Here is a 27,681-nt window from a genome sequence, read left to right as displayed (position 1 = left end):
CAAATCAGAGATCAATGAAATTGAAAACAAAAGAATCATTCAGAAAATTAATGAAACAAGGAGTTGGTTTTTTGAAAAAATAAATAAAATAGATAAACCATTAGCCAGACTAACTAGAAATAGAAAAGTAAAATCTCTAATAACCTCAATCAGAAACGATAAAGGGGAAATAACAACTGATCCCACAGAGATACAAGAGATCATCTCTGAATACTACCAGAAACTCTATGCCCAGAAATTTGACAATGTGAAGGAAATGGATCAATATTTGGAATCACACCCTCTCCCTAGACTTAGCCAGGAAGAAATAGACCTCCTGAACAGACCAATTTCAAGCACTGAGATCAAAGAAACAATAAAAAAGCTTCCAACTAAAAAATGCCCTGGTCCAGATGGCTTCACTCCAGAATTCTATCAAACCTTCAAGGAAGAGCTTATTCCTGTACTGCAGAAATTATTCCAAAAAACTGAGGAAGAAGGAATCTTCCCCAACACATTCTATGAAGCAAACATCACCCTGATACCAAAACCAGGAAAAGACCCAAACAAAAAGGAGAATTTCAGACCAATCTCACTCATGAACATAGACGCAAAAATTCTCAACAAAATCCTAGCCAATAGATTACAGCTTATCATCAAAAAAGTCATTCATCATGATCAAGTAGGCTTCATCCCAGGGATGCATGGCTGGTTTAACATACGCAAGTCTATAAACGTTATCCACCATATTAACAGAGGCAAAAATAAAGATCACATGATCCTCTCAATAGATGCAGAAAAAGAATTTGATAAAATCCAGCATCCTTTTCTAATTAGAACTCTGAAGAGTATAGGCATAGGTGGCACATTTCTAAAACTGATTGAAGCTATCTATGACAAACCCACAGCCAATATTTTACTGAATGGAGTAAAACTGAAAGCTTTTCCTCTTAGAACTGGAACCAGACAAGGTTGTCCTCTGTCACCTTTACTATTCAACGTAGTGCTGGAAGTTCTAGCCAATACAATTAGGCAAGACAAGGAAATAAAGGGAATCCAAATGGGAGCAGAGGAGGTCAAACTCTCCCTCTTTGCTGACGACATGATCTTATACTTAGAGAACCCCAAAGACTCAACCACAAGACTCCTAGAAGTCATCAAAAAATACAGTAATGTTTCAGGATATAAAATCAATGTCCACAAGTCAGTAGCCTTTGTATACACCAATAACAGTCAAGATGAGAAGATAATTAAGGACACAACTCCCTTCACCATAGTTTCAAAGAAAATGAAATACCTAGGAATATACCTAACGAAGGAGGTGAAGGACCTCTATAAAGAAAACTATGAAATCCTCAGAAAGGAAATAGCAGAGGATATTAACAAATGGAAGAACATACCATGCTCATGGATGGGAAGAATCAACATTGTTAAAATGTCTATACTTCCCAAAGCTATCTACCTATTCAATGCCATTCCTATCAAAGTACCTACATCGTACTTTCAAGATTTGGAAAAAATGATTCTGCGTTTTGTATGGAACCGGAAAAAACCCCGTATAGCTAAGGCAGTTCTTAGTAACAAAAATAAAGCTGGGGGCGTCAGCATACCAGATTTTAGTCTGTACTACAAAGCCATAGTGCTCAAGACAGCATGGTACTGGCACAAAAACAGAGACATAGACACTTGGAATCGAATTGAACACCAAGAAATGAAACTAACATCTTACAACCACCTAATCTTTGATAAACCAAACAAGAACTTACCTTGGGGGAAACACTCCCTATTCAATAAATGGTGTTGGGAGAACTGGATGTCTACATGTAAAAGACTGAAACTGGACCCACACCTTTCCCCACTCACAAAAATTGATTCAAGATGGATAAAGGACTTAAATTTAAGGCATGAAACAATAAAAATCCTCAAAGAAAGCATAGGAAAAACACTGGAAGATATTGGCCTGGGGGAAGACTTCATGAAGAAGACTGCCATGGCAATTGCAACAACATCAAAAATAAACAAATGGGACTTCATTAAACTGAAAAGCTTCTGTACAGCTAAGGACACAATAACCAAAGCAAAGAGACAACCTACACAATGGGAAAGGATATTTGCATATTTTCAATCAGACAAAAGCTTGATAACCAGGATCTATAGAGAACTCAAATTAATCCACATGAAAAAAGCCAACAATCCCTTATATCAATGGGCAAGAGACATGAATAGAACTTTCTCTAAAGATGACAGACGAATGGCTAACAAACATATGAAAAAATGTTCATCATCTCTATATATTAGAGAAATGCAAATCAAAACAACCCTCAGATATCATCTAACCCCAGTGAGAATGGCCCACATCACAAAATCTCAAAACTGCAGATGCTGGCGTGGATGTGGAGAGAACGGAACACTTTTACACTGCTGGTGGGACTGCAAACTAGTACAACCTTTCTGGAAGGAAGTATGGAGAAACCTCAAAGCACTCAACCTAGACCTCCCATTCGATCCTGCAATCCCATTACTGGGCATCTACCCAGAAGGAAAAAAATCCTTTTATCATAAGGACACTTGTACTAGACTGTTTATGGCAGCTCAATTTACCATTGCCAAAATGTGGAAACAGCCTAAATGCCCACCAACCCAGGAATGGATTAACAAGCTGTGGTATATGTATACCATGGAATACTATTCAGCTATTAAAAAAAATGGAGACTTTACATCCTTCGTATTAACCTGGATGGAAGTGGAAGACATTATTCTTAGTAAAGCATCACAAGAATGGAGAAGCATGAATCCTATGTACTCAATCTTGATATAAGGACAATTAATGACAATTAAGTTTATGGGGGGGGAAGCAGAAAGAGGGATGGAAGGAGGAGGGTGGGGCCTTAGTGTGTGTCACACTTTATGGGGGCAAGACATGATTGCAAGAGGGACTTTACCTAACAATTGCAATCAGTGTAACTGGCTTATTGTACCCTCAATGAATCCCCAACAATAAAAAAAAAAAAAAAAAAAAAAAAAAGAAAAAGAAAGAATGCAAACCAGAAAAAAAAAATAAAATAAAATGTGTCATACAAATCATACCCTAAGGTAAAATTATTCAAGAAGCAAGAGACTATCCTTGGGTGACCTACAGGCTCAAGGCCGAAATAGTACCACTCTGCTTACCAGATTTCCAAAGGACCCACTTGCAATTCTGGCTTTAATTTTTCCTTCCATCATCACTACATATACAAATGCAGTAACAGTTACGAATCTCACTGTGAACAAGAAGGGAGAAATGTGACCTGTGCTATAGGTCAAATTTTATGTTAACTAAAATTTTTCACTCACAGCCACATGTCAATTAATGCCTAACTAATTACATTCATCTGGTAGACTGTGGGTTTGCATAGCAGGACGCCTGCATTATAAATAGTCAGGGAATCTGAACTGCCTTCGATGAGTAAGTAGTGAAGATACGGAACAAAATCGGGGTTCCTATCCTCCCGCTGCTATTGGTCCCTGAAGGACCCTCAGTAAGTCCCATACAATGGCCAGACCTCAGATTACTCAATTCCCAAAACTGTCTCACTCAGTGCCTAGAGATTGTCTGTATTCTCCTGACCAAGTAGAGGGAAGAGTCATGCATTCACTGAGGCTCCTTCTAATTCTAGGACATTTGATGCCTGAGTGCCTCTTTTGCCTCTCTGAGAATGCATTCAGATGTGTGTTTGACACTAACGGAGACACAAAATTTGTATTTTCTTGATACTGCTATGCTGCAGTAAATATTAAATCTCACTTTAGAAAGGTATTATACACAGAGACAATAATTAAAATTAGACCGTTCAGGGAAAACAAGGGGACTAACATTTAGTAAGCCCCCACCTTGCCTAATTATCTAGATGTAGTGTCCAAAATGACCTTCAAAACCAGTCTATGAGGTCAATATCACGTTTGGTATTTCACGGAGAGCAATGTGGCGAGGAGAAGCTCATATCTCCTCCAGACCAGAATAGGCAGAGCTAAGCATTAGAACCCAGGACCACCTGACAGAAATGTTCATACCCTATCCATTTCCACAAACCTTCCCTGGTAGCGTTGAATTAATTACAGTTGTTTTCATAGTTTCATTTAAGGAAAAACATGTGTTAACCTAAGCAAGTTTGCCTATGGCTTGTTTATATATGATTCATTTTAATTTTGTTAATGTAGATATACCTCATTTCATTCCAAGAAAGATTTGAAGCAGATTACAAGGATTAGTGTGTGTGTGTGTCTGTGTGTGTGTGTGTGTGTGTGTGTGTAAACAAACCAGGGCTTTGTCCCTTTTACCATTAAGCAAAATACTAAATACACTGAAACAAATTGGTAGGAATTTTGAAACATCATTTATTGACAGGAACTCATAATGATGCTAATAAAGGGAGAAAAACTCAACCCAAAGAAAATTAATTATTTGTGTTATTGATGGTCCTACAAACAGGACTAATTAACTAACATTGACACCACTGACCCCTGCTAAGAATAATCCGCTTGTTTTATTAACAGGGAAATATAAAGAAATGTAGGTACATTAAGAAGAGAGTATGATGAAGAATTCAGCTATTTTTGCCTGAAATAATTAGACAGCCAAAGGTGAAAGCTTCTTTGTGTGAAGGAGTGTCAAGTTCATACTTAATCTCTGTACCAAGGTCCAAATTTTCACCCTCACACTTTAGTAGCTCAAAATAAATATACAGTGGGATGCCTTAAAAGATAATTACTTGAGTGTGGGAGGGTGGTGGGAGGACTTTATTCTCTACTTTATAGAGCTTGGCCCCATTTCTGAACATTTAAATAAAGAGCAGGGCTGAAATCAGCCTTTAGCTGTGACCCTTAAATTGCTTATTATGACTTTCATGAAAGCTGACTACATCCCACAAGTGACCTTGGATAATTTTATAAAAATCAATCAACCATCACTATTATTACTTCCCTCTAAAATAAATAAATGAACAAAACTTTTTACATGTAATCACTTCTTTCCATTAAACATCTCTTTTATTTCTTTGAAAGGGAAGTAAAAGAGACTTTTAGCAGCTAGCTGATGTTTGCAAAGTACATCAAAATCTGCTTTTGGCTAACCTTATAATTAGTCCCCCTCTGTAATAAACACAAAATAATGTGTTTGTTTGTTTGTTTTAAGAAAACAAATATAAAGTTCTAACTATTTTTCCTCTGTGGAAAAAAAAAATAGAGTGTAAATATTTTATTATATAATACCTGTCTTCAAGAGAGCTGGATATACTCACTATCTTCAATTCTTCCCCTCCCTGGGAAAGAAAGGTCTATGCCTGACCACTTTGCCAAAAGCAAATGTACTGGTGAATCCAAGGCTCAGTGCCCACTTCTCATCTTTCCTGTGTGACCAGCAGCGTTTTACACACTTACTCACTCCTTTCCTAAGACTCCTTCCCCTCACTTGCTCATCATTGTATCTTCCTAGTCTACTTCCCACTTCTTGGGCATCCCCTTCCCAGCCTCTTCCACTGACTTCTGGTCATCTCAACCACTAACACTTGGTATGTTCCAAGACCCAGTCCTCTGACCACTTTTCTTATCAGTCATCAGTTGCCCTGTCTTGTCGAAAGATTTTGAACATCTCATATGCTAATTGCTTATGACTTTCAACTTCAGAATTCCAAGCCTAACCTCTGCCCTCTGGTCATATCCAATTGCCCACTCAGTATCTCTCCTTGGATATCTCATAGCTTCTCAACTATGTACATCCCAGACATGAACTCATCTTGCCCCACAGATATTTCCACAGTGCTTCCCATCTCCATGAATGGTACCCTCATTCTTCTCGTTCTCAGTCTGAAAAGCACAGAGTCAGCTTTCACCGCCTCTCAATGCACAACCAACTCTCCAAGAAATTTTACACATTCCACCTTCAAAATAGTCCCATGATGCAACCACTTCTCTCTACATCCACTTATACTTCTACGGTCTAAGTCACTGTCATCTCATTCCTGGATGACTGTAACAGCCTCCTAACTCACTGCCTGTTTCTGCCCTTATCCCCCACCCCAGGGCCAATTCTCAAAACAACACCGAGAGCTATTATTATTGTCATTTCTTCATATAAACTATATCATGTCACCTCTCTGCTCAAAATTCGCTCATGGCTCCCATCACACAGTCAAAGCCTATCAAACCCTACGGGGTTGTTCTCTATGGTCTAATCTTCTGCTCTCCCCTTTGTTCACTATGCTCCTGCCACCCCGACCTTCCTGCTTCCCCATCTCATAGCCTATGCCTTCACCATGTGTGAATCTCCCAACCAATCCCAATCCCTACCCACCCCTGCTGCTGAATTTTCCTCCATGGTACTAAGAAAATCTAACAAAAAAATATACATAATTTGCTTGCTTATTACGCTTATTAACTGTTTCCCTTATAGAAGTAAACTCCCCAATAGCATAATCTTGTTCACAATATTTTGTTCACAGCTGTGATCCCCATACCTAGAACAGTGCATGGCACCTGGGGAAGGCTGTAGTTGACCACTAAATATTTGACATTTGTTGAATAAATGGGGGTTGAGATTATGGAAGTAAATGAGGTCTTCCAGGGAAGACATGTAGAGTGAGAACAGAAAAAAATATGGGGGTAAAAACTATCAGACATCAATATTTAAAGGCTAGAGTAAGGACAGGAAATAGCAACATTCTTGAGAGTAAGTCAAAGAATTAGGTGAATTAAGAGAAGAATCAGAAGGTTGAGGAGACACAGTCTCTAAGAAGAACTTTAAGAACTCTGAAGGTTGGGCCAGGAACAGCAGCTCACACCTGTAATCCTAGCACTCTGGGAGGTTGGAGAGGGTGGATTGTTTGAGCTCACAGGTTCGAGACCAGCCTGAGCAAAAAGTAATACCCCCATCTCTACTAAAAATAGAAAAACTAAGCAAGAGGATTGCCTGAGCCCAAGAGTTGGTGGTTGCTGTGAGCTATGATGCCAGGACACTCTACCCAGGGCAACAGCTTAAGACTCTGTCTCAAAAAAGAACTGTGAAGGTGTGAAGGTTGTAGGTGAGTGTGTCAAACCCTTAATGTTGTTTTTAGGAGGATCAAGGGAGAAAGGGTACAGAGTCAGAATGTGCTGTTAGGATGTGAATGTCAGGTGATAAAATGAACCTAGAGAGAGTGATTCTATGTTCGAGCAGGGGGAATATGAGAGGTGATAGGAGGCAAGACTCAAGAAAGGATCTGAGGACCCAAGTTCATCAGATCAATCTGAATCACCAAACTAGATAATTCATTTACTCAGAGCTTGAAATACCAAAGTTTTGGGAAATAAACAATCCAACTTATTTACCTAAATTGATAACCTCCATTCGGTTTTATTTCTTAAAAAGTCTAGCAGCGTGTACGTATGGTTACCTTTCTATTGTTAAACAATCAAATGGACAGGCGAGGTAGTCTGTAGAATCCCTTCCCCTGGAGAATGACGGATGATGATCGTCTATTCAGGACGGACAGACACTGCTCTGCCTTGATAAGGAGAGCTGGCTGAGTGATCTGCACGGAGTCGGGTACATTGCTGTACCTGACTGCACTGTGCTGCTTTGGAGGTGGGAGCAGGGAGGAAGTGAGCAAGGAAGAGCAGCTTTTAGAGAAGGCAGCCACAGCCCGAAGCCCACATTGTGCTGGGGATGCACACAGCTTCCTTTGCTGGCAAGATCCGGATTAGACTTGTGCCTGATCCATTGGAGCAGAGCCTGGGAAGCCTTCGAGGTGGGCTTGTCCCCGGCCAGAGAGGCGGAAAATCAATTTGGCTGGCAAACGAGAGCCCCCAAGAGCTTAGTCCACGCTCCATAATCCTATCCACTAGCAGCTCAGGAAATAGATGCCTGAGCCTTCACATATTCATAGGGGATATGAGGCATAAATCAGGCTTTAAGGATTGGGGGCAAAGGGAATGGACTCTCTGGCTGGCTACTAATTAATCAAGCACGTACCACCTAAACCTAGCAACCTGGGATGGAGCCACACACACCCGAGCAGAGGCTGCTGCTGCTGTTTTTCCTTTTTTCCCCCCTTTAATTTCAATTAAAATAGATATCGGGCAAAATTTTCCCCTTTAGCTGATGCTGCTTATGCATCCCCCTGTTCTTCCTTTAATTAAAAAACATGCTTATTGCAATACTTGCCGGAATCACTTTAACGGTATTTTAATTGTAATGTCTCTGCCTGATTAAAAAAAGAAAATATGAACTAGAAAGTGTTTGCAAAAAATGTTCACAGGATTCAGGAAAAAATAAAATCAGACACCTCCCAGGAATGAATGCCACATACTAATTCCTTAATTAGCCTGGTACTGCAGTCAACTGGGCAATGTCGAGGGGAAGAAACAAATCTGAAATAAAATCACTGACTCAGAGCTGCAAACAATAGCAGTTGGGAGAAACAGTTTTCATCAGACCTGATTCCCCCCGGCAGGATAGAGAACCACATCCAGCTAAAAATGCTATGCTCAGGATAAGCCTGTTCCATGTGGTCAGCCAAGTTGCCACTGTTCTTTGCAAAGGGTGGCATAGCCTTTGAGAAAAGAGTAGCTGGGAAAGGTCAATTGACCTCCAGTCCTGACAATTGTATGGGGTTCTCTTTATTTGTTGAGGCTAGTAGCTCTCAAATTTAAGCAGGCATCCAAATCACCAGGAAATCTTTAGAACACACACTGGTGAGCCTCACTCCCAGAGTAGGTTTGCTATGAGGTCCAAAAATTTGCAGTTCATACAAATTCCCAGGTGATGTTGATGCCATTTCTCAAGGATCACACCTTGAGAATCACTATTCTAGGAAAACTAAGTGATTGCTCAAAGTATCCATAGGCTCATGATGTTTGCTATCATCTAAAACGAGCCATGAACTACACGCCTCTAATTACAGATGCATTCCCTTATACATTCAACAAACATTTACTGTTCTTTTCTAGCCCTGTCTGCTAAGTTCTCAAATATGAATAAATAGTCTCCACTTCCAGAAAGTCACAGTGAAGCTGAATTGCTCTAGGTAAGTGGAAATACCTTCATTCCAATGAAGTGGCCCACTATGCAGAGAACTGAGAGAGAAGATAAAGGTTTTGACTCTGTCTTCTACTTCTTCTACAAAATAAAAAACTCATTAAGTTACCCTTACAACTGAATTAACTCTATACTAATTACAAAGTGTAAGCATATCTGTGGAAAAGAAACTGTATGGAAATATTTAAAAGAACTCAAACACTGAGATATAAATAAATACGTTTGTTACTAAAGGTACTGGTATCAATGACTACGTAACTAGACCTCGATTTCTTTTCTACCACCAGAAAGCCATTCCTTCCTTTTACCAACAAGGTTTCTGGCATGTAAGTGCTCAGGGCCCTCCACCGTTCCATGGCTTTCTAAAAAAGTCTCTTACTTTAGAAAGAACGCAATTTCTAAGGAGAAACAGAAAAGACAAAAACTGTCTCTTCCCTGAAGTTTGCACCAAGCATGTAAAAATCTCCCTAGCTACCTACCAAAGTCATGCAAATAATCTCTTTCTCTTCATCTAAGTTTAATGAACACCAGTCCAATCACATTTTTGACCAGCCTGCAATTTAACACATTTCTCTGAAATGTGAATGATTATTCTCTGATTTGGCCATAGCACAGTAGTATTATAAATGAAATATATTCGTTGCTTTCTTATGGTATCCATTAATTAAAGAAACAAGAATACAGTACTTCCTGCTTCTAACACATTGCTGACTATTCACAAGTTACATGGATAGTTTCTGTATAAAACTGCTGGTCAGCGATGTGTTCAGATGTTAGAGGTGCTAAGTGATTCTATGTTATAAGCAGCTGAGAGATGAGGAGGGAAGAAAGAATAAAATAAGCTTAATTTGGGACAACTGGGAATTGAGACGGGAGAAATGAATCAGGGAACAGTTGCTATCTTAACATACTGTTGACAGGCAATTTTACACAAAAACTATCCATGTTACCAGTAACTTGTGACCAGTTAGCAATGTGTGAACCTGACCCAAGAAATATTACAGAGAAATAATAGCAATGAAATGCTCAGTCTCCAATGTATTTTTATCTGCATGTGAATTTTGAGTACAAAATATTCCAGATTTCCAGCTCCACTATCAGTCTGGATAAATAGGATCTAGGGATCGTTAATGAACAAATGAGATTGAGCAGTAAACAAAGACCGAGTCTGGAAGGATCCTGTTAACCATCCACCTGCAGGGTGGGGAACCTATGGCCTTCTGATTTCAAGATTATTCTTTCGTAAGCATCAAAGTAGGCAAGAAAACCTGTATGTTTCTCTGCTGCACTCTTTTCATAAAAGGATTTGTTCTGTAATATTTGGACTCAGCCAAAAGACCACACTTATGGACCTAGAAGGTCATGTGTGGGCTTAAAGCTGTTGGTTCCCCACGCCCAAGAAAGGTTTTAAGTAAGGAAGTTTGAAACATTTATCTTTCATTACTGATAATATTACAGTTTCTGTGCTAGGAAGCAACTGGTCCTTTTCAATAGCATTTTTCATGTTATAATATCCAAGTTGTCAAGACACAAAACTGTAAATTGTTTAGTATCTATCTATCTGTCTGTCTGCCCATCTATTGAGAGCATGTCCTTTCTCATAGCAATAGCTTATCTTTCATTTAAGGCTAATCAAGCGTGTCTGGGACTGTTCTCTGGAGGTAAATAATGTAAGTCATTGTCTGATTGGGAAAAATAAGGGGTTTCAGGGTCAAGTGTCCCCCACCTTAAAAAGCCTTTGTCTCTGATCTCCTGATATATAAATAGTAAATGAAATTGGTCACTGTCTGGACTAATCCACTAACATTTGAGGATACCAGGAAGGACTCTGATTATAGAGAAATTCACAACAAACATTAATCAGCCTCTTCAGGTCAGAAACTCCTTTATTATTTCATTCATTTAACAATTATCTGAGTACCTATTACATGCCTGGAGACACAATGGAGCTGGCAATAAAAAGGTGAGCAAAAATAGATCTAGATCTGACTCCTCCTTATAGCCTAAACTTCTCCAATCTTCTCAAAATGAAGACCAAAAAAAAAAACTTTGATACTATATTTGTAAAAAATTAACATAAAAGTAATTAAAATTTTTAGCTAATTAAAAGTTTGTCAATAATCCACTTAGCTTTAGATATAGGCAAAATCCCCTCCTATAAAACAAGTAATGCAAACCAAGAAAAGTCTGGCACATAGAAACACAAAAGATAGAAGTTAAGACTTTGAAAAACTCAAATTAATTCTTTCTGATTCTGACTTCTTCATTGGGCTTTCCCTTTGGAAAAGGGAACAGACCAGCCCCTTATAGAACACCATGCCTTACTAAACTCTTCTCCTATTCTTCCTCCACAGCATTGCACATACACACCCAATAGTAGTAGAAGTTTTTGCAGGCCACATTTTGTGCATTGATATGAGGACTGGAGCCTTGTCCAAAGACTTGACTGCCTCAAATCTGAACTCAGGCCCCAGTTTAATGACACAACTGCAATGAATAAACCTTGTTCTATCATCTGCACATAGTCATCCATCCCTGCCTGGAAGGGTAGCTATGTTTCAGCTAATAAGGCAGTTCATCAATCTTCTTTTATTGCCAACTTGTAGACACATTATCTTGAATTTACCAATTTGCAACAAATTTCACCCAGCCCACAAAACCTTCTCAAGACACCTTACAGTTACAGAAAGAAATGTTAATGGAGAATGTCTCATTTTTATCAAAAATCAAGCGTGCATTCAGATGGCTTTTTATTAAACTCAAACTGATATGCATGAAGTCTTGAAATTACAGGCACAGGGTGATCTGCCAAGTGACTCACACAGGCCTGATGCACAGAGACTACAAGCAACACATCACAAAACTCTTGTTTCATAGCATTTTCTAGCTTTAGAAAGCATTATCTGAAGCATGAATCTACTAAATCTGAAGCTGGCTTAGTACTAATTAGAAGCAAACAAGTATATAATCCCTAGGACAAAAAAGGTTGTGCTGGGTTCAACAGCTAACATCTCAAACTTTTGCCAAGGATGAGGAAACTCTACAATGAACCTGACAGTGAGTCAAGGGAAGATGCTTCATCTTAGTAAGCCAAAAATACATATACTTCTATGCCATAGAAGCCCCAGAGATAATAGAGTCAAATAGATCTGAATTTCTTTAGAAGTGGAGACTAAAAAAGAGATTGGAAGAAATGAGACCATGTTCCAAGCTACAGAAGAAAAACATGCTTCCTTGAAGTCAAAGTAACAAGGAGAATGGAGGCGAGCAAACAGACTCTGCTGCTTCCACGTCTGTGTCCTCCCCTCTCTCGCAATACAAAGAAAAACATTTCAATATGCATTCTGAAGATAACAGAGGCAAAAGCAATCCAAAGTCTTTATTATCCAGCTAATTCTTTGAGTAATCCAGTTTGCTTTGTATATAGAAGTAGCCATTATCTGTAAAGAAAATTATAACTTAAGCCTGATATCCAACCATTTATTCTGATATCTCTGTTAATGCAAAAGTAACAACAACCAACATTAATTGAGTTGTTATTCTGAGCCAGACTCTGTGCTCAGAGCCTTAAAAATATTCCTTCAATTAATACTTAAAACATTCATGGGAGACGATCAAGACATTGTGATGTTTCCATGAAACAACAAGCAATAAATTCTTGCTATCGTTTTTGCTGTGACTGTCATTATTGGACAGGCATTGCCCTAATGAGGTCACAGATCTGGGAAATGGTGGAGCCTGGATTCAGAGTCAGTTCTTTCTGGCTTGAACATGCCAAGCATTTAACTCTTTTGGTATATGCCAGTAGACTAAGAAATAGAAAATCACATTAAAGGGAGCCAGTGCTCTATTAAAGAGCAATAGAGACTAGAAATAAATTTCTGTTTGAATATTTTAAAGCAATAGCATTGTGAGTAGTAAAAAACTACAAAATGTCTTCTTTATCCATTGTTATATTTATGATGTACAACATGACATTTCTATATATTACATATATACTGTATATATACACAGAGAGAGAGTAAAGTGATTACTACGGGGAAGCAGACTGACATAGCCATCATAATGCATGGTTACCTTTGTTGAGGGGAGGGAAGAGAGAGAGACCTAAACCTAAAACCTCAATACCAAGGGAAGAGTTCATCCTCCCATAATTGACCCTTAATTAATTCTTATCTCTAGGGGGCCCTTTCACATCAAGATACTTGACCATCAGATTAGAAAGAGATTCATTGCTTCATTCAGGAAATATGAATGCTTTCTCAACTTCACACCACAAGCCCAAGATCCTTGCCTGGGATGCATAATGTGCTGACAAGGGGTAACATTCCTTCTTTGTTATTATGGCTCATCATAATTACTTGGAGTAAAATAATAAATTTTAATTCAGCGATGCCTATGGCCGTTGGGCATCTTAACATAAAAGAACAAAAAATATAATTAACTAAATCAAGGCAATATGCCTACTTCCATCCCAACTCATTAGTATTAATTGATTTGGGTTAATTCTCTTTTGTGTTTAACAGTACCCCTAAAAAATAAGTTTTTTTTTTAAAAAAAAAGGATGGAGGGTGAGAAGGAGGGAAGAAGTAAAGATGGTAAGTAGACAAAAGTTCTGGATCTTTTTCTAATTAAAGTGAAATAATAAATATAGTTGAAGTTCTTACGGTCACAAAAAATATCTGCCATTTTTCAATAAAGTTCAGGAATCAATAGCATATATAGTACATATAGCATCATATATAATGGCACAAAACTTTGTCTCTGGTACCACTTCCCAATTTTCCTCCCCCCCCAAAAAAATTTACATAATCCTGCTTCCTACTGTATAAGTCATACTTGTAAGAAAATAAATCAATTCTATAGATGGAAATATGAGCAAGGCACAGAAAGTTCGAGACTCTTGAGGGCCTACATGTAGAAGTGTTGGTTTTTCTAATGGAAGAGTCTAATCCTCTAGATATCATGCTGGTTTCCATGAATGGGCAAATAACATAAAGGACACAATATCTTTACAAAGTATTTCCAAATATTCTTAGATGATCTAGTTTCACTGTTACTTATCACTAATCCTTTCAAAGTGTACGTACTTCATGTAGAATGTACTCTTTGTAATATAGAAATGGCAGAGAAGCTACCACTTCTGTAATACTTTATATTTTGTTAGTTGAAATCTTTTGAATAAATTATCTTTTGGCTTGAAAGTTCTCAAGCTTTATCTCAGTCTGTAGGCAGTATCAGAAAAATGAAGAAAATTCCATTTGGCTATTTTTTTTGACACCATGAATGAATATTTAAAAGTCAAGCAGTAACAGATACTTGAAGAGATGTTTACTGTTGATAATGATGATGATGACAATGTTTTAATTTTTATTTGATAGCTCTTTATTGTCCTTCAAGTATTCATTTAAATAATACGCTTTTTAAATTTCATCTAAGATCTGAGCTTTGCACCATTTACTTATCTGTCCATTCAATAATCAACAGGCACTTTGTGAGCCCTCATCATGTATCAAGTATTATTCTAGACCCTGAATAACAATACACTGGTAAAGTACTTTGCCTTTTTGATTTTATCCTAATAGACTGTAAACAAACAAGTAAATTTACAACACATCATGATGATAAATACTATGAAGAAAAGTAAAGAAAAACCAAAGGATAGAGTAATGGGGAGCAGTTTTCATTCTAGAAAAGATAGCAAGAAAGGCCTCTCTGATAAGTTAGCATATTTTCTAAGACAAAATGAAATAAGTGACCAGCCACATCAATCTGAAGGAAGAATATTCTATGCAAAGAGCATTATGGACAAGGATCCTAAGGCAGGTGTATTCATAGAAGAGCTGCACCGGAATGAATGAAGAAGACAAGGCCGATGAAAGGATCAGAGGTTAAATAATGGTAAGTATAATTCAGATACTCCTAATGAGATGAGAAGCCTTTAGAAGGTTTTCAGGAGAGAAGTGACAAGATGCGACATATCATTAAAGCAAATGGACTACAAACTGGTAGGAGTGTGCTTAAGAAGGCAGTATAAAAGCCAAATACTAATGACTTAAACATATGAAGTCTTGTTTTTCTACCACAGAAAGTAATTTCAGTGGTGAGGAGTTCAATGCTAGCATGGCAACTTCAAAGTCATCAGGGTTCTGGGTTTCTCTTATTCTTCCATTTCCCCATTCTTAGCAAATCATGTCATGATCCAAAATGGTGGATGAAAATGTAGCTGTCACATTTACATACCAGCAAATAAGAAAAAGAAAACAATTAAGCATACAGGATATGCCTCCTACTGGGTCAGATCTGCTTTAGGAAACCTCACATCTCATTGGCAAACTCTTAGCCAGGAGGCCACATATGGTTACAAAAGAGGTCAGGAAATATAACATTTTAGCTGGCTATGTTGGTGTCACAAATGAAATACAGGTTCTGCTACTAAAGAAGAAAAAGAATTGGAACCATAGGAACCAATTAAGACATAAAATGGTCCAAGTCAGAAATTATGGTGGTTCAGACTAGGTTGGTGACAATAGAAGGGTTGATCTATGGGACACATGTGGAAGATCCAGCCAACAGGACAGACTCACTGATGAACTGGTCACAGGATGTGAGAAAAAGAAAGAGTCTAGGATGCCGACAAGTGTCACGGTGTCCAACTAGTAAGTAGAGGAAGTTCCCCAAACTTTGATTTTGTGAATATGTATTAATATCTATATGACCTGATTAAGTCTCAGACACAAATGTCACCTCCTCTCCATTATCCAACTCTTATCTCACATTCTGAACACCCTGACTACTCCAGTCTGCATTTTGCCTCACTGCCTTTATTATCTACTTTAGAACTAGAAATTTTACTCTTTTCTCGATGTGACATCTCAGATATGCATGTTCTTGTAGTAAAGCATGTATTCGTAGACATTTTATGATAAAGAAATTATGTTAGGCCATTCCCACTGTAATAATAGACCTTTGGGAAAAACATGTTTTTAAAAATAAAATGAAATACAATCACAAATTGCTCAAAAAGTTTTACATTTTTTAATTTTTAAATCCTAAGGAGGTACAAATGTACCTCGTATAACACTGAAGTCGGAGTTTTTAATTCTGCCCTCATCACCAATATAGTGTTCATTATTCCTAATAGGCACATTTTTATCTCACTTTCTTGATCCCTTCCTCCCTCTTCCTGGTTTCCAATGTCCTTTACATATCTGTATGTCAAATGTGTACCCATAATTTAGCTACTACTCTTTTATATTTCCTTTCTAATTACTTTTCTTTAGTAATGTTATGATGCATTTCTGACATGAAATACTATTTTTCATTTTTTAAGGTACCTCACTGAGAGTTCCTAGGCCACTTAATAAGCATTCACAAATTACTGGATGAGCAAAATTTGATCTGTGCACTTCCCTTGTTTGCATTCTTTCTAAAAGCTGTGACCCATGGCTTCAGGATAAAAATCTGAGAGTTTCACTCTAGATAGCCCGCTCCCTGCCAACACTCCTGTACCCCGTGTGTACAGAAATCTCTGTCCTCTACTCACATCACATTCCTACCAACTGTCCTTCTTCTTCCTCAAGAGAAATAGGAGATTCTTCAGACAACTAACTCTCCCTCTCCACAAGATGAAGTTTTGTTTTTCCAAACCTAGCTCACTTATTCTGCATAAGTGAAAAATAGTGTCTAAACCAGGATTATTAGGGAAGACCACTATTGGAAGGTGACAGGTTGGGGCAAGTATTTGAGTTGTTCCCATGCTGAAGTCCTCAAGAGAGCACAGCCAAGTGTGTGCTACGCCTCTCCCTGCCTTTCTCTTCCTCTTTGCTCTCCCTGTGATGCCTCTTCTCCGTCTTAGCCTTTGGTCCTCTCAATATCGTTCTTTGATTGAACACTGACCTTTGATTGAACACTGACCTAGAAGTAGTAATACATGCAGAGCCTCGGTAATCCACCATTTCTGGCTGAGATATTTCTTCCAAATGGTTGTAGTAATATAAAGCCAAGTCCCTTGAACACCTGCAGGGCACCCCACCTCCAGGAGCATTTGGGTCCCATGGGGATAGCCCTGGTTAAAGGATTGCCCTGAGCGTCTTCCACACACACCCCCCACCAGAAGAGGCTTTGGTTTGTAATTTTCCCTTGTCATTGCTAGTCCTTAGGTAGTTGATCAGTTGTCAATAGATTGGCATTCCCCACAGCCACTGGCTACACACATACACACCCCCCCACAAAGACAGGGCAAGAGCCCATTTCCCCCAATGCCAACTAGCTAACTGGTTTAACTGAAACCTTCTACCTATTAGAGAAAAAATAAAATTGAAAAAAAAAAAACCTCCAGAACACAGAATGACAAAATATCTAATCAGAAAAACCTGATTCTGTAAGTCTACAAGAAAGAGGTGTTAAAATTGCCTTAGTTTGTCCCTTTTAAAATATTCTATTTTCCCCTTAATGTAGCCATGCTCTTACTTTAACAAGAATAAATGTTTGCATAAGTATTAAATATATTTATAGTAAAGAGGCGTTTTAGTGCAGCGTTTTATAGCTATCCATAACTAATCACATCTCCCAAGTAATTTTCATTTGCCAATGAACAGAGGCACTTTGATAACCATTTCTTATTATCATCCACTGAAGTAGGCAATGATTTGTATTCTCATTTAACAGATAAGGAAACAAAGGCACAAGGAGGTGAAAAAACTGACTTAGCCATTTGAAAATGTACTAGAAGAATTGAAATTTGAATTCTCAGTCCATTCCAACTTCCGAGACCCTAGAGCTATGTGACCAGTTTTACAATAAGAAATCCTATTTATGTGACTTTCCATGGGACCAAGAAGGCAAAACCACAACAGGGTAAGAGCAGGAAGACATTGCTTTCTTGGCAAGGAATTTCAAAGGCAGCAGCATTAAGCGATTTCAGGGCATTTTGCTATATTGTGGGGGCTGCCCTGGATAGGCGTGACTAAAAAGTGCTTGAATAAAGGAGCATATTCTTTGAGAACACTGTTAACCTTCTTGTTTTTGAAAGATTAAAATAATCAAGCTCTTTACTTATAAGAGTCCAAAGAAAGGCCTTTCATTTTGAACCCTCTGACCACTTCTTCCTTTTCATAGTAAAATCTCAATTTAGTCTGAGAATAAATTGTCAGCTGCATTCTGGAACTTAATCATAAAGTCACCCTCCCTCCTGCCCCAGAGAGTGGCATGATTACATAGAGCAATGTCACGAATCTTCAAACTCCACAGACCTTTAACGTGCAGCAAGTTCAGGATGCTTGTATTGGTGTCAAGCAGAAGCAGCTGGCCTTTCTGCACTGTGACATTGTCGCCATCTTGTGGCACTCTCTCGGGAAACCAGCTGTGAGCCCTGGACCATCTCTGGCAAAACTGAAAGGAAAAGTTGCCCTGGAAAACACAGAAGTGGTTAGTTGATTTTTAAAAGCAGGATGGTATAGATGATCAGTCAAAATTGAGACTTTTCGAAGAAAGTAAAATTAAATTTTCTGAATGCCCCAATAAGATCAGTTACCCTTCTCTTTCTTGTACGACTAATCCAAACAGGAAAAAAATATGGAAGAGGCGAAATTTTACTTGTGGTGCCTTTGGGCTCAGCCCCTGGAATTCTCCGATAACATGCTGATAATGTTTTCTTAGCTTTTCTTCTCCTGGCATGAACCTCCTTCTACCTAACAGATGGGGTTGATTCCATTTTTTAGTTTTTGCAGACATGTATCAAGTCTTGGACAAAAAATCATAAATAGCCTGGAATAGGGAGAATTAAAATGTTCTGCTTGATGGGTGGCATTTTGCTTTATGTAATTGGTATCATTTTTCACTGGCTGTACTGCCAATAGCCCCTGCTTTATAGGAACATTCCTCTTCCCAAGTGCTCAGATCCATCCTCCCACATGGCCTTTTTTGATATTGTTGTTGCCTTCCCCTCTGTGCTTGGTGCATCAATGCTGAACAAAGCTCATGCAGGCATCGGTGGAATGCTGACCCACTTCAGATGACAAGCAAATAGCCTGGAACCACCGAGGGAGGGACGGGGCACAGGGCTGAGAGAAGGAGCCCAGGAAAGGAAGCACAACCCCCATCCTCCCGACCCCAGCCTTCAGTCCCTTCTCAGAACTTTCATCTTTCCTATTAATTTATAGTCACTCTGGTGTCACATTTTTCAAAACAAGGATGTAATATCACAGAAAGATATTCTGCTCACAGAAGCATCTGGAACGCATCTAAATGTCTTGTGAGGTTACAAAGCTACAATTATGATAAATATAATAAAATCAGAATAGAGAAGGTGATTCCCTCAAGATAATACCCTCAATGTGTATGTGCCTCTTCCACAGTCTTCTTCGATCTAGATTCCAACCAAAAGTGAAGCCCAAGTTCCCACAGAATAAATTGCTGGAAGGTCTTCTCGTGACATGTAAGAGGCGGATGGGAGAAGGACTGTTAGAGGGGAAGGACTGTTTGCATCTGGGCAACTATGCCTACACAGAGGACAGTGCTCTGGTGTATCTCTGAGCAAGAAAATGGAAAATTGTGTGACCAAAAGAGCAAATATACTTTCCAAAAGAGGGTCTTAACTCCTAGATCAATAGTCCTGAGTTGCAGACCCAACCCAATCACCTACCAGACTTTAGGATAATGAAAAGCATGTTCTTTTCATATTATACATCTACCAAAGAGAAATAAAAGCCCATGGCTCATCCCAATCCAAGAGATGGAAAGGCAAAGGGCATAGGATAAACAGTCCCAGCACCACAGGAAAAAAATAGGTGGTACCCAGGCATCACCATGGGCTGAACAAACCATGTCCCAGTGATGACTATGGTGGGCTAGAAAAGCAGGAGAGAATCTTAACTGTCCAGCTGATGCCACTATAGGACTAGTGTATGTTGGTAAGGCACTTTTTGTAAGGCTATAAGCCTTTAATTCACTCCCACAGAATGCAGAAAGAGGGAAGAGAGGCAAACAGAAGGAAACTGGAATGGAATAAAGTGGTTAAAAGGTGGAAGAACCTGAGATGATAAAGTCAGTTCAGAACAAGATGAACTGCTAACTCTATTGCCAGCTCAGAGTCAGTCCACGATAAAAGGTTATTGGAAAAAGTTTGAATTTCCAGGTCAGAGATGGGAAGGATTCTAGCAAGATCCTATCCCTTCATTTTAAAGATGATGTTTCAGAAAATGTTTTCTAGAGCTTAATAAAATGCGGATTGCTTCAGTGCTATCATAAGCCCATTGAATCAACAGTGTAGGAGGCAGGACCCAGGAGTTGTAATTTTAATGATTTCCTCAGATGACATTTCTGCATCAAAGTTTGAGATCTATTCAAGGCAAGGGATAGAATTGGAGCTAAAAAAAGGAATCAAGAAGTTCTGACACCCAAAGACACCCAAGCTCAGGGTCTCTGGTCAGGGTCACTCAAAGATGAGCAAGCCTGGCAGGGTGGTACATGAATGAACTATAAGAAATATGAAGAATTCGGCAGCATAACTCTTTCTGAGATATTAACCTGGTGGTCAGATCCACAGCTCAGCCACAGAACTACAAAGACAACCAGGGCTCCTGACACTCATCATAAACAGATCCAGAACAACTGGACACTATTTAGGAACTTCATGTAGTCAAAGGAAAATCACTCTATGGTATCAGCCATTAATTAATTTGAGAATGTTTTAAAAAATTTTAAGATTAACACTGGTATCTGTTATCCAGCTCTGAAGGAAATTTAAAGACTTTCTTCTCCTGCTTTGAAGTACCTGTGTATACTTCCAGTGGCTTCCATGTTTTATAAAATTTTGGCCTGGTCTGTAAGCCTTCAACAATTAGTAGACTCACCCTCAACCCAGTAAATAGGAAGGTCAAATTTTGTTGTCTCCATTTTGCAGTGTTTTAATGATGTGGCAAAGGCCATAATGATGGAGACAGAGTAATCATGCAAAGCAAGCTGGCACCTTATGTTTTCCACTTACCATGCCTCTCCTAGGACACTTTCCCCCCAAATACCAGCATGGCTCATGGTCTGATTTCATTCATGTCTCTGTTCAAATTTCACCTCCTTCCTTGGGTCATTATTTTACAGAAGCACCACCAATCACTCCCTGTCCCCTAATACTGCTTCATTCAGGCATTAGCTCATGTAACTTCTTGCATATTTGATTATCATTTATTTAGCTTATTCAAATGAAGAAGAGATTTTGTTTTCATCCGTGCTCTATCCCCAGACCCCTAGTAACTAACACATAATTATCGATAAAAATTACCAAAATTATTTTTTCCTACCTACTAATCCCATGCATGTTTTTTATTGGTATCACACACACGCACACACACACACATACATAATTTAATGGCTGAACATGCATATCTAAGACCGAAAATGCTACCTATCCCATAGGTCTCCTGATCCACTGGGTTTAACTCATAAACTTCCCCATTCCTCTTCATGTTTTCAAGCTTTCCTGATGGAGAGAGCTTCTAAATTGGAACCTGAGACCTAGATCCAGTCTTCCTATGAAATCTTCCATCCATTTTTTTCTTTCACCTTAAGTTTATTTATTCAGTTGTGGCAGAGTTCAAATGAATTCAAATGTTAAGCACTCAGTTTCAAGACACCAAAACTTTGTACCCTAATTTCTCCTCAGCAGAATAAAGGTATCTTGAGATGCATAAGTGTTCATTGATAATTCATGCTTTCATGCGAAACAATGACTAAATACTAGAAGTTCTAAAAATTAATGCAGCCTCAGCTACTTAATAGCAACCTGGGAAAGTAAAAAAGTGATTTATATCTATGATTGCAAGCTGTCAACATAATCCTGATTTCATGCACATTGCCATAAGAATTTTAGCTCTCCTATATTTTCATAGTTGACAGGTCTGGTGCCATCATTCCCTATGCATGATTCCCAGGGTCATGCTCCATGAAACAGTCGAAATGGCTCACCTTCCAATATCACATCCTCCAACCCTTGTCACTTTGATCCAGTCAAGCAAAAAAGAATGCTGACAGCATTGATAAAGGAATTTTTTGTCTATATATTGGAGAACCTCTCTGTTGATACCAAGATGCTATTTTTGGTGAAGGCCATGGTCTACATCACCAACCTAGCCCATAGGTCATTGTAGGTTTCACTTCCACCTAATACAAGCTCTTTCCCCTATAGTTCCCAAGGTTCTCAGTGTTTAGATTTATTTTTCTTCTTTGAGATAAATACATCACTCATTCCCATTCTGCAGATGAAAAAAATCATTTCCTCATAGTCAGATGGAAGCAGGTGTAGAAATAGAGATATGAAACCTGTCCAGAACACTATCTTTGCATGTAGCCCCAAATAAACAACAACAAAAAAAAAAAAAAAAAAAAAACCAGCAAAAAACTTTCCTCCCTCAGCTAGGAAGCTTAAGCAATTTGTTTTCGTCTTACAGCATGTCAGCACTTGTCTGAACTTCAGGGAATGTGCAGTGTCTGCAAATCTCACATGTCACCTTAAATGTACTTGCAACACCACCAGAGTTACCTTGAAAGAAGTCATTGATCAGCAAGTTGGAACACCAAGCAAAGCAAAGACCTATTTGTGAGCATAGCATATGCACTGAGCTGCAGTGGTGAAGGAGGTGGGGGACGGAAATCTCTCTGATCAGTGTCTCCCGGCTGAGGAAGACAAGAAAGAACTGTTCTGACACCTCACCAGAATGCCTCCATCCTCAGCATGCAAATCCTAGAAATAGGAAAAGACACGTCCTGTAACCTCCCTTCACCTTCCTTTATTTTCTTCAAGGCACTTATCACCTCCTAACCCACTGTATACTGTTATAGTCAGTCAACCCCTACTAGAACGTAAGCTTCACAGGAGTTTCTTGGTTTTCTGCTGTATCCTTAGTACCTACAACTATGCCTGACAAGTACTGAGTGCCCAAAAACTTTAAATGAATGAATGGTCAACTCTCGCTTGGACTTAATATTATCATTATGCTGTGATGAAAATATTTTAATAACTAAAATAATTTGATATGAATCTATAGTTTACTTTTAGTCAGTATTTATTTACATAGAATGTTTTTAATTTTTCTAAAACCTACTTTATTTACCCTTACTTTGTGACATTCTTCATTTTTATGGAAAGAACACCCTCTTTCATTCTGACATAAATATAACATATATTCTTTATTGGCAAGGTTTATATTTGCATGTTTCTTTTCAACTAACTTAGAATCTATATTATTAGAAGATTCTCCATTCTTTTCTTTCTTTTCTTACTTTTTTCCCCAGCTAAATGACTAACTGATCGCCTTCACATCATTTATTAAATAACATTTGTTCTCTGAACTAATAGTCTTGGATGATAATAAGCCTGTTGGCCAAATAATATCCCAAACATTTTGTGTATGAGCTAATGTAAAGGCATCTCTCCCAAGTAAATGTGACTTCATCCTTCTTTATAAGGTAGTTATATTATCATCTAGAAAAATACAAATAACTAGGTAATTAAAGTGTGGTTGATTCAATAATTAAAGGTATAACCAAGGTGCCATGTGAATCCAGATGATTAGATAGCTGACCCTGGGAGAAACTGCCTTACAGGTGAAATGCAATGTATTAATCACCTTTTGCTTTTTTAATATGAACATTACAGATAAATTAACACAAGCTGAGATTATTTCAGCTGATTATAAAACAAAAGATACTCATTGTAGAAAAGTTAACCATCTATAAATCCAGGCTTACCAACAAAGTTTCTGACCTGTAATCTAATAACTCTTTAGGGAACAAATAGGAAATTAAATTAGTTTGGCATAATTTATTCTTATCGACCTCAAGCTGGCTCTAAGTGATCACTTTCTTTTCTCGGTGCTTATAAACCCTTCATGACTAGAAGATAATATGAGAAAGTCTTTCTACTTTGCCTAGAACATTGATGACTCAAAGACACGTCAGCAATGCCTTTTGGCTAGAGATTCATCCCCAGTTCAAAAGTACCTTTTGTCTCCCTCAGAAACCCATACAATTCATTGTCTTATCTCTTGATTCTATACACTTCCAATCTGCCCTGATTTCCCAAAGATTATTCAATGCTTCATATATAAGTAATTAGCACTTTTGAGCTTCAGAGGATTAGCATGGTCTGAAAAAAAAAAAATTTTACAGCATCTTTTTTTATTTTCTCCATTTGAATATTCAAATCTCTTCTGAATTTTAAGTCTGAAGCTCATTCCACTTGCTGGAGAAAATAATGATAATGGTAATCACTAATACTGAATGTTTCTTATGTCCCAGGGATAGTGCTATGCATTTTACTTACAGGATCACTAATCCACACAAATGAAAAATATACTCTGTCCACTTAAACTTTAATGTTGACAATTTAATAATAATGGTTAACACTTACTGAGTACACTTAACAAGTATTATCTCACTTAATAATCACACACTTTTGTCAGACTCTGCCTAGAACTGTAGAGTAGATGAATCCCTGAATTCAACAAATGTTTATTAACACATTGACTGCCACACTAGAAAAAAATTTTTTCCTTGGGGTCATGGTGTCTTATTAAGGCAAGAGATGTGTGAATTATATATGCTTCATAAGACCCCAGGCTCAAAACTAACATGAGTGAAATACGACTCACATGGCAGTTAATGTCCTTGACCTAATAAAACACTGTGGCCCTAAGGAAAAAAAATTTTTTCTATTGTGGCAGTCAAGGTGTAGGAGATGTGAGTTATATATACTTCATGAGGCCCCAGGCTCAAAACTAATATACATTAAATACAACTTACATGGCACTTAATGTGTTAAGCACCCGCCTCACACCAACCACTAGTATAGGCACAAAACAAAACAAATCCCTGACCTCATGGAACTTATCTTCTAGGAAGATAATGTATAAATACATGAATCAAGTAGTATAATCTGAAAATAAATAAATAAGTAAATAAACAAACAAACAACAGGGTGATGTGGATCAAAAGCACCAGGCTGGAAGGAGCTATGTGATGATAGGGAGTGATCAGGGTCTGCACCTCTGAGAAGGGATTACATCAGAGAAGGAGAGTGTGAGCCAGAAGCAATGGAGGGGGGACCCTGTGAAGAAGCACGCTTGGTGTGCGACAGGCACAGTGAAAAGGAGAGGTGAGTCTGAAGGAAGGAATGCTGCACAGCTAGACAGAATTTCTGCTGACCAGGGTGGAAACTCCACAGACAGACCTAGGTGAACATCAAGTTCTTCATGTCATGAAAACAAGAATCATTTCAAATATTCAATAGTATGCGACAGAGGCAGCCAACTGCAGTCCACACCCCAAATCCAGCCCATCCACCATGTTGAGATTGGCACGCGGCCTGTGACAATTCATTTACATACTGTTTTGGGCTGCTCTCAGTTTACGACAGAAACAACATGCTCCATGAAGCCTAAAATATTTGCTATCTCACTCTTTATACAAAACGTGTATGACTCCTGGTACACAGGTGACTCCTGGTATGTTCCGGTTCATACTATCAGCAGAGCACGTATGATATCCTCAATATAGCACAGCTACACTTCATTCCATTAAGATGAAATATGTTCAAAATGGAACTTTCTGTAATTAAGATTAAGTGGTTATAATACAGCTACCTAAGAATTCAAGGACTGGCAAGCAAAAATATCTTAGTAAAGGATATATTTTAAAGTACTAGAAACTGGTTCTGTTGTTCCCATTTTTCAGTGAGCAATAAGCCAGATCTCAGAAGGCCACGTAAAGGCAAATGGAAGAGGGGGCAGGTGCATGTCGGTATGCATGCCACCCACACGTGCCTGCGTGCACATGAACACACACACTCTTAAAGCCAAATCAGAAGACTGACAGATACACGCTAGCCTTTTTCACAAAGCTGACACAGTGCCATTTAACCAGCGAGCATGGAGCACGTGTCTCTGCTCCCAGTCACTAGTAAGAGACAAGGTTAACATTTTAAGTGATGGACTACAACGCTGTTATTTCCCCATGCAATGGACCCGTGACTGCACTGCCTTCGAAAACACTTAATTTCAGTGATTGAATACACAGGAGTGCGCTTTCCCAGCTATGAACCTTTGACAGCTCCTCAGTTTCATACACACACATGGGAACCTGGTTTTCCTCCTTTTCTTTCTTCCCCTCCCCTTTATAGCTGAAGAGAAACAAAATGAATATGTGGTGGCAGAGGAAAAAGGAAGAAGTCCAGAGAATGAAAACCAGCTTATAAATATCAGTGTGTTTTACAATAACAGTATTCACTGCTATCTGCTAATTACTTCTCATGTTTGGGATACCATCTTCATACACTAGACATCACCATGTCCTCAAAGGAAAAAAATATTATTTTTTTTTTTTTTAGGAAACAAACAAAGGTTGATTTAATGTAGCTTCCAGGAGAGAAGAGGCATCAAGCTACTTTGTAGTGAACAATCAGGAGAATGGGTAGGTGTCCCATAAACACAGACAAATTGGGTCCTCATAGTGGGTCCCTCCGCTTTCTTTCCCCCTCACCCTCTGCATCTTTGTAGAAGTTGTGCCCACCCTTCAGAGGGCAAGGAGCTGACTAGGCACATTTCTGGATAGAAGGTTATTTCACACCAATTCTTTTTTTTTTTTTTTTTTTTGCAGTTTTTGGCTGGGGCTGGGTTTGAACCCACCACCTCCAGCATATGGGGTCAGCACCCTACTCTGTTGAGCCACAGGCACCACCCTCACACCAATTCTTTACATTTGGATCAGAACCACAAAGACAAGACTCTGTCCCAGCTTTGACAAATACTGAATATAGGGCTGGATATTGTACTAAGATTTCAGATTATCCCATGCAGTGAACTCCTTTGGGGCCACCCTGGGTTTGAACCCCTCTAAGGAAGCATGAGCCAACTTAGCCTAAACTTTCTAGGAACAGACAGTTTTGTCATACATTCAACTAACTGAAATATATGAAGTCAGGGAAGAAACAACAGATCACTGTGATCCCAGCAGGAGAGACCTGACTTTCACAAAGGCTGAGTCTATTGACCCTTTCAAATCCTCAGGATCAAACATACTGCAAATTCCCATCCCTGATACGTATACCCTGTAGAATCCTCTCCTCTTCAGCAGAAGCAGAGCCCATAAATGTGATGGTGTCTCACTACCATGATTAGGTTATGAGTATATGGCAGTGCTGAAAGAATCCTGTAAATATAACTAAATTCAGAGATCAGTTGACTTGGAGTTATTCATAAGGGAAATGAACTTTACCTCAGATGAGTCCTTAAATGAGAGATTTTTGCCATTGACCTTGAAGGACAAAGTGCTGTGTGGCTAGGAGGGGACTATGTAGATGGGGCCCAAAAGCAGCCTTTCCTAGTGGGAAGTGGTCCTGGCCACAAACCAGCAAGAAAAAGAAGACTTACATCTTATATAAGGAACTGACAACCTGAATGAGCTTGAAGAAAGAGCCCAAAAGAGAATGTGGCCAGGCTGACACTTTGATATCAGCCCTGAGTCCTTCAGCAGAGGACCAGCTACTCTGTGCCCAGACTTCTGACTGACAGAACTGTGGGGGGAAGGTGGATAGAGGGAAGGGGATTGGTGGGATTACACCAGCGGTGCATCTTACAAGGGTATATGTGAAACTTGGT

General features: G+C 38.7%; 1 protein-coding gene across 3 annotated transcripts in view; it reads right to left on the bottom strand.

The window, feature by feature from the left end:
• Positions 1-27,681, bottom strand: part of PKHD1 (PKHD1 ciliary IPT domain containing fibrocystin/polyductin) — a 497,465-nt gene that overhangs the window by 317,446 nt on the left and 152,338 nt on the right. For all 3 annotated transcript variants that reach the window (XM_053602538.1, XM_053602539.1, XM_053602540.1), the window contains one exon: positions 18,286-18,442. In XM_053602538.1, the coding sequence (XP_053458513.1) occupies positions 18,286-18,442 (157 nt within the window). The remainder of the gene's footprint in view (positions 1-18,285; positions 18,443-27,681) is intronic.

The sequence above is a fragment of the Nycticebus coucang genome, chromosome 9, assembly GCF_027406575.1.
Source record: "Nycticebus coucang isolate mNycCou1 chromosome 9, mNycCou1.pri, whole genome shotgun sequence".
Classification (NCBI taxonomy): domain Eukaryota; kingdom Metazoa; phylum Chordata; class Mammalia; order Primates; family Lorisidae; genus Nycticebus; species Nycticebus coucang.
Note: the sequence above shows the minus strand (reverse complement) of the source record. Positions and strands in the feature narration are given on the sequence as shown.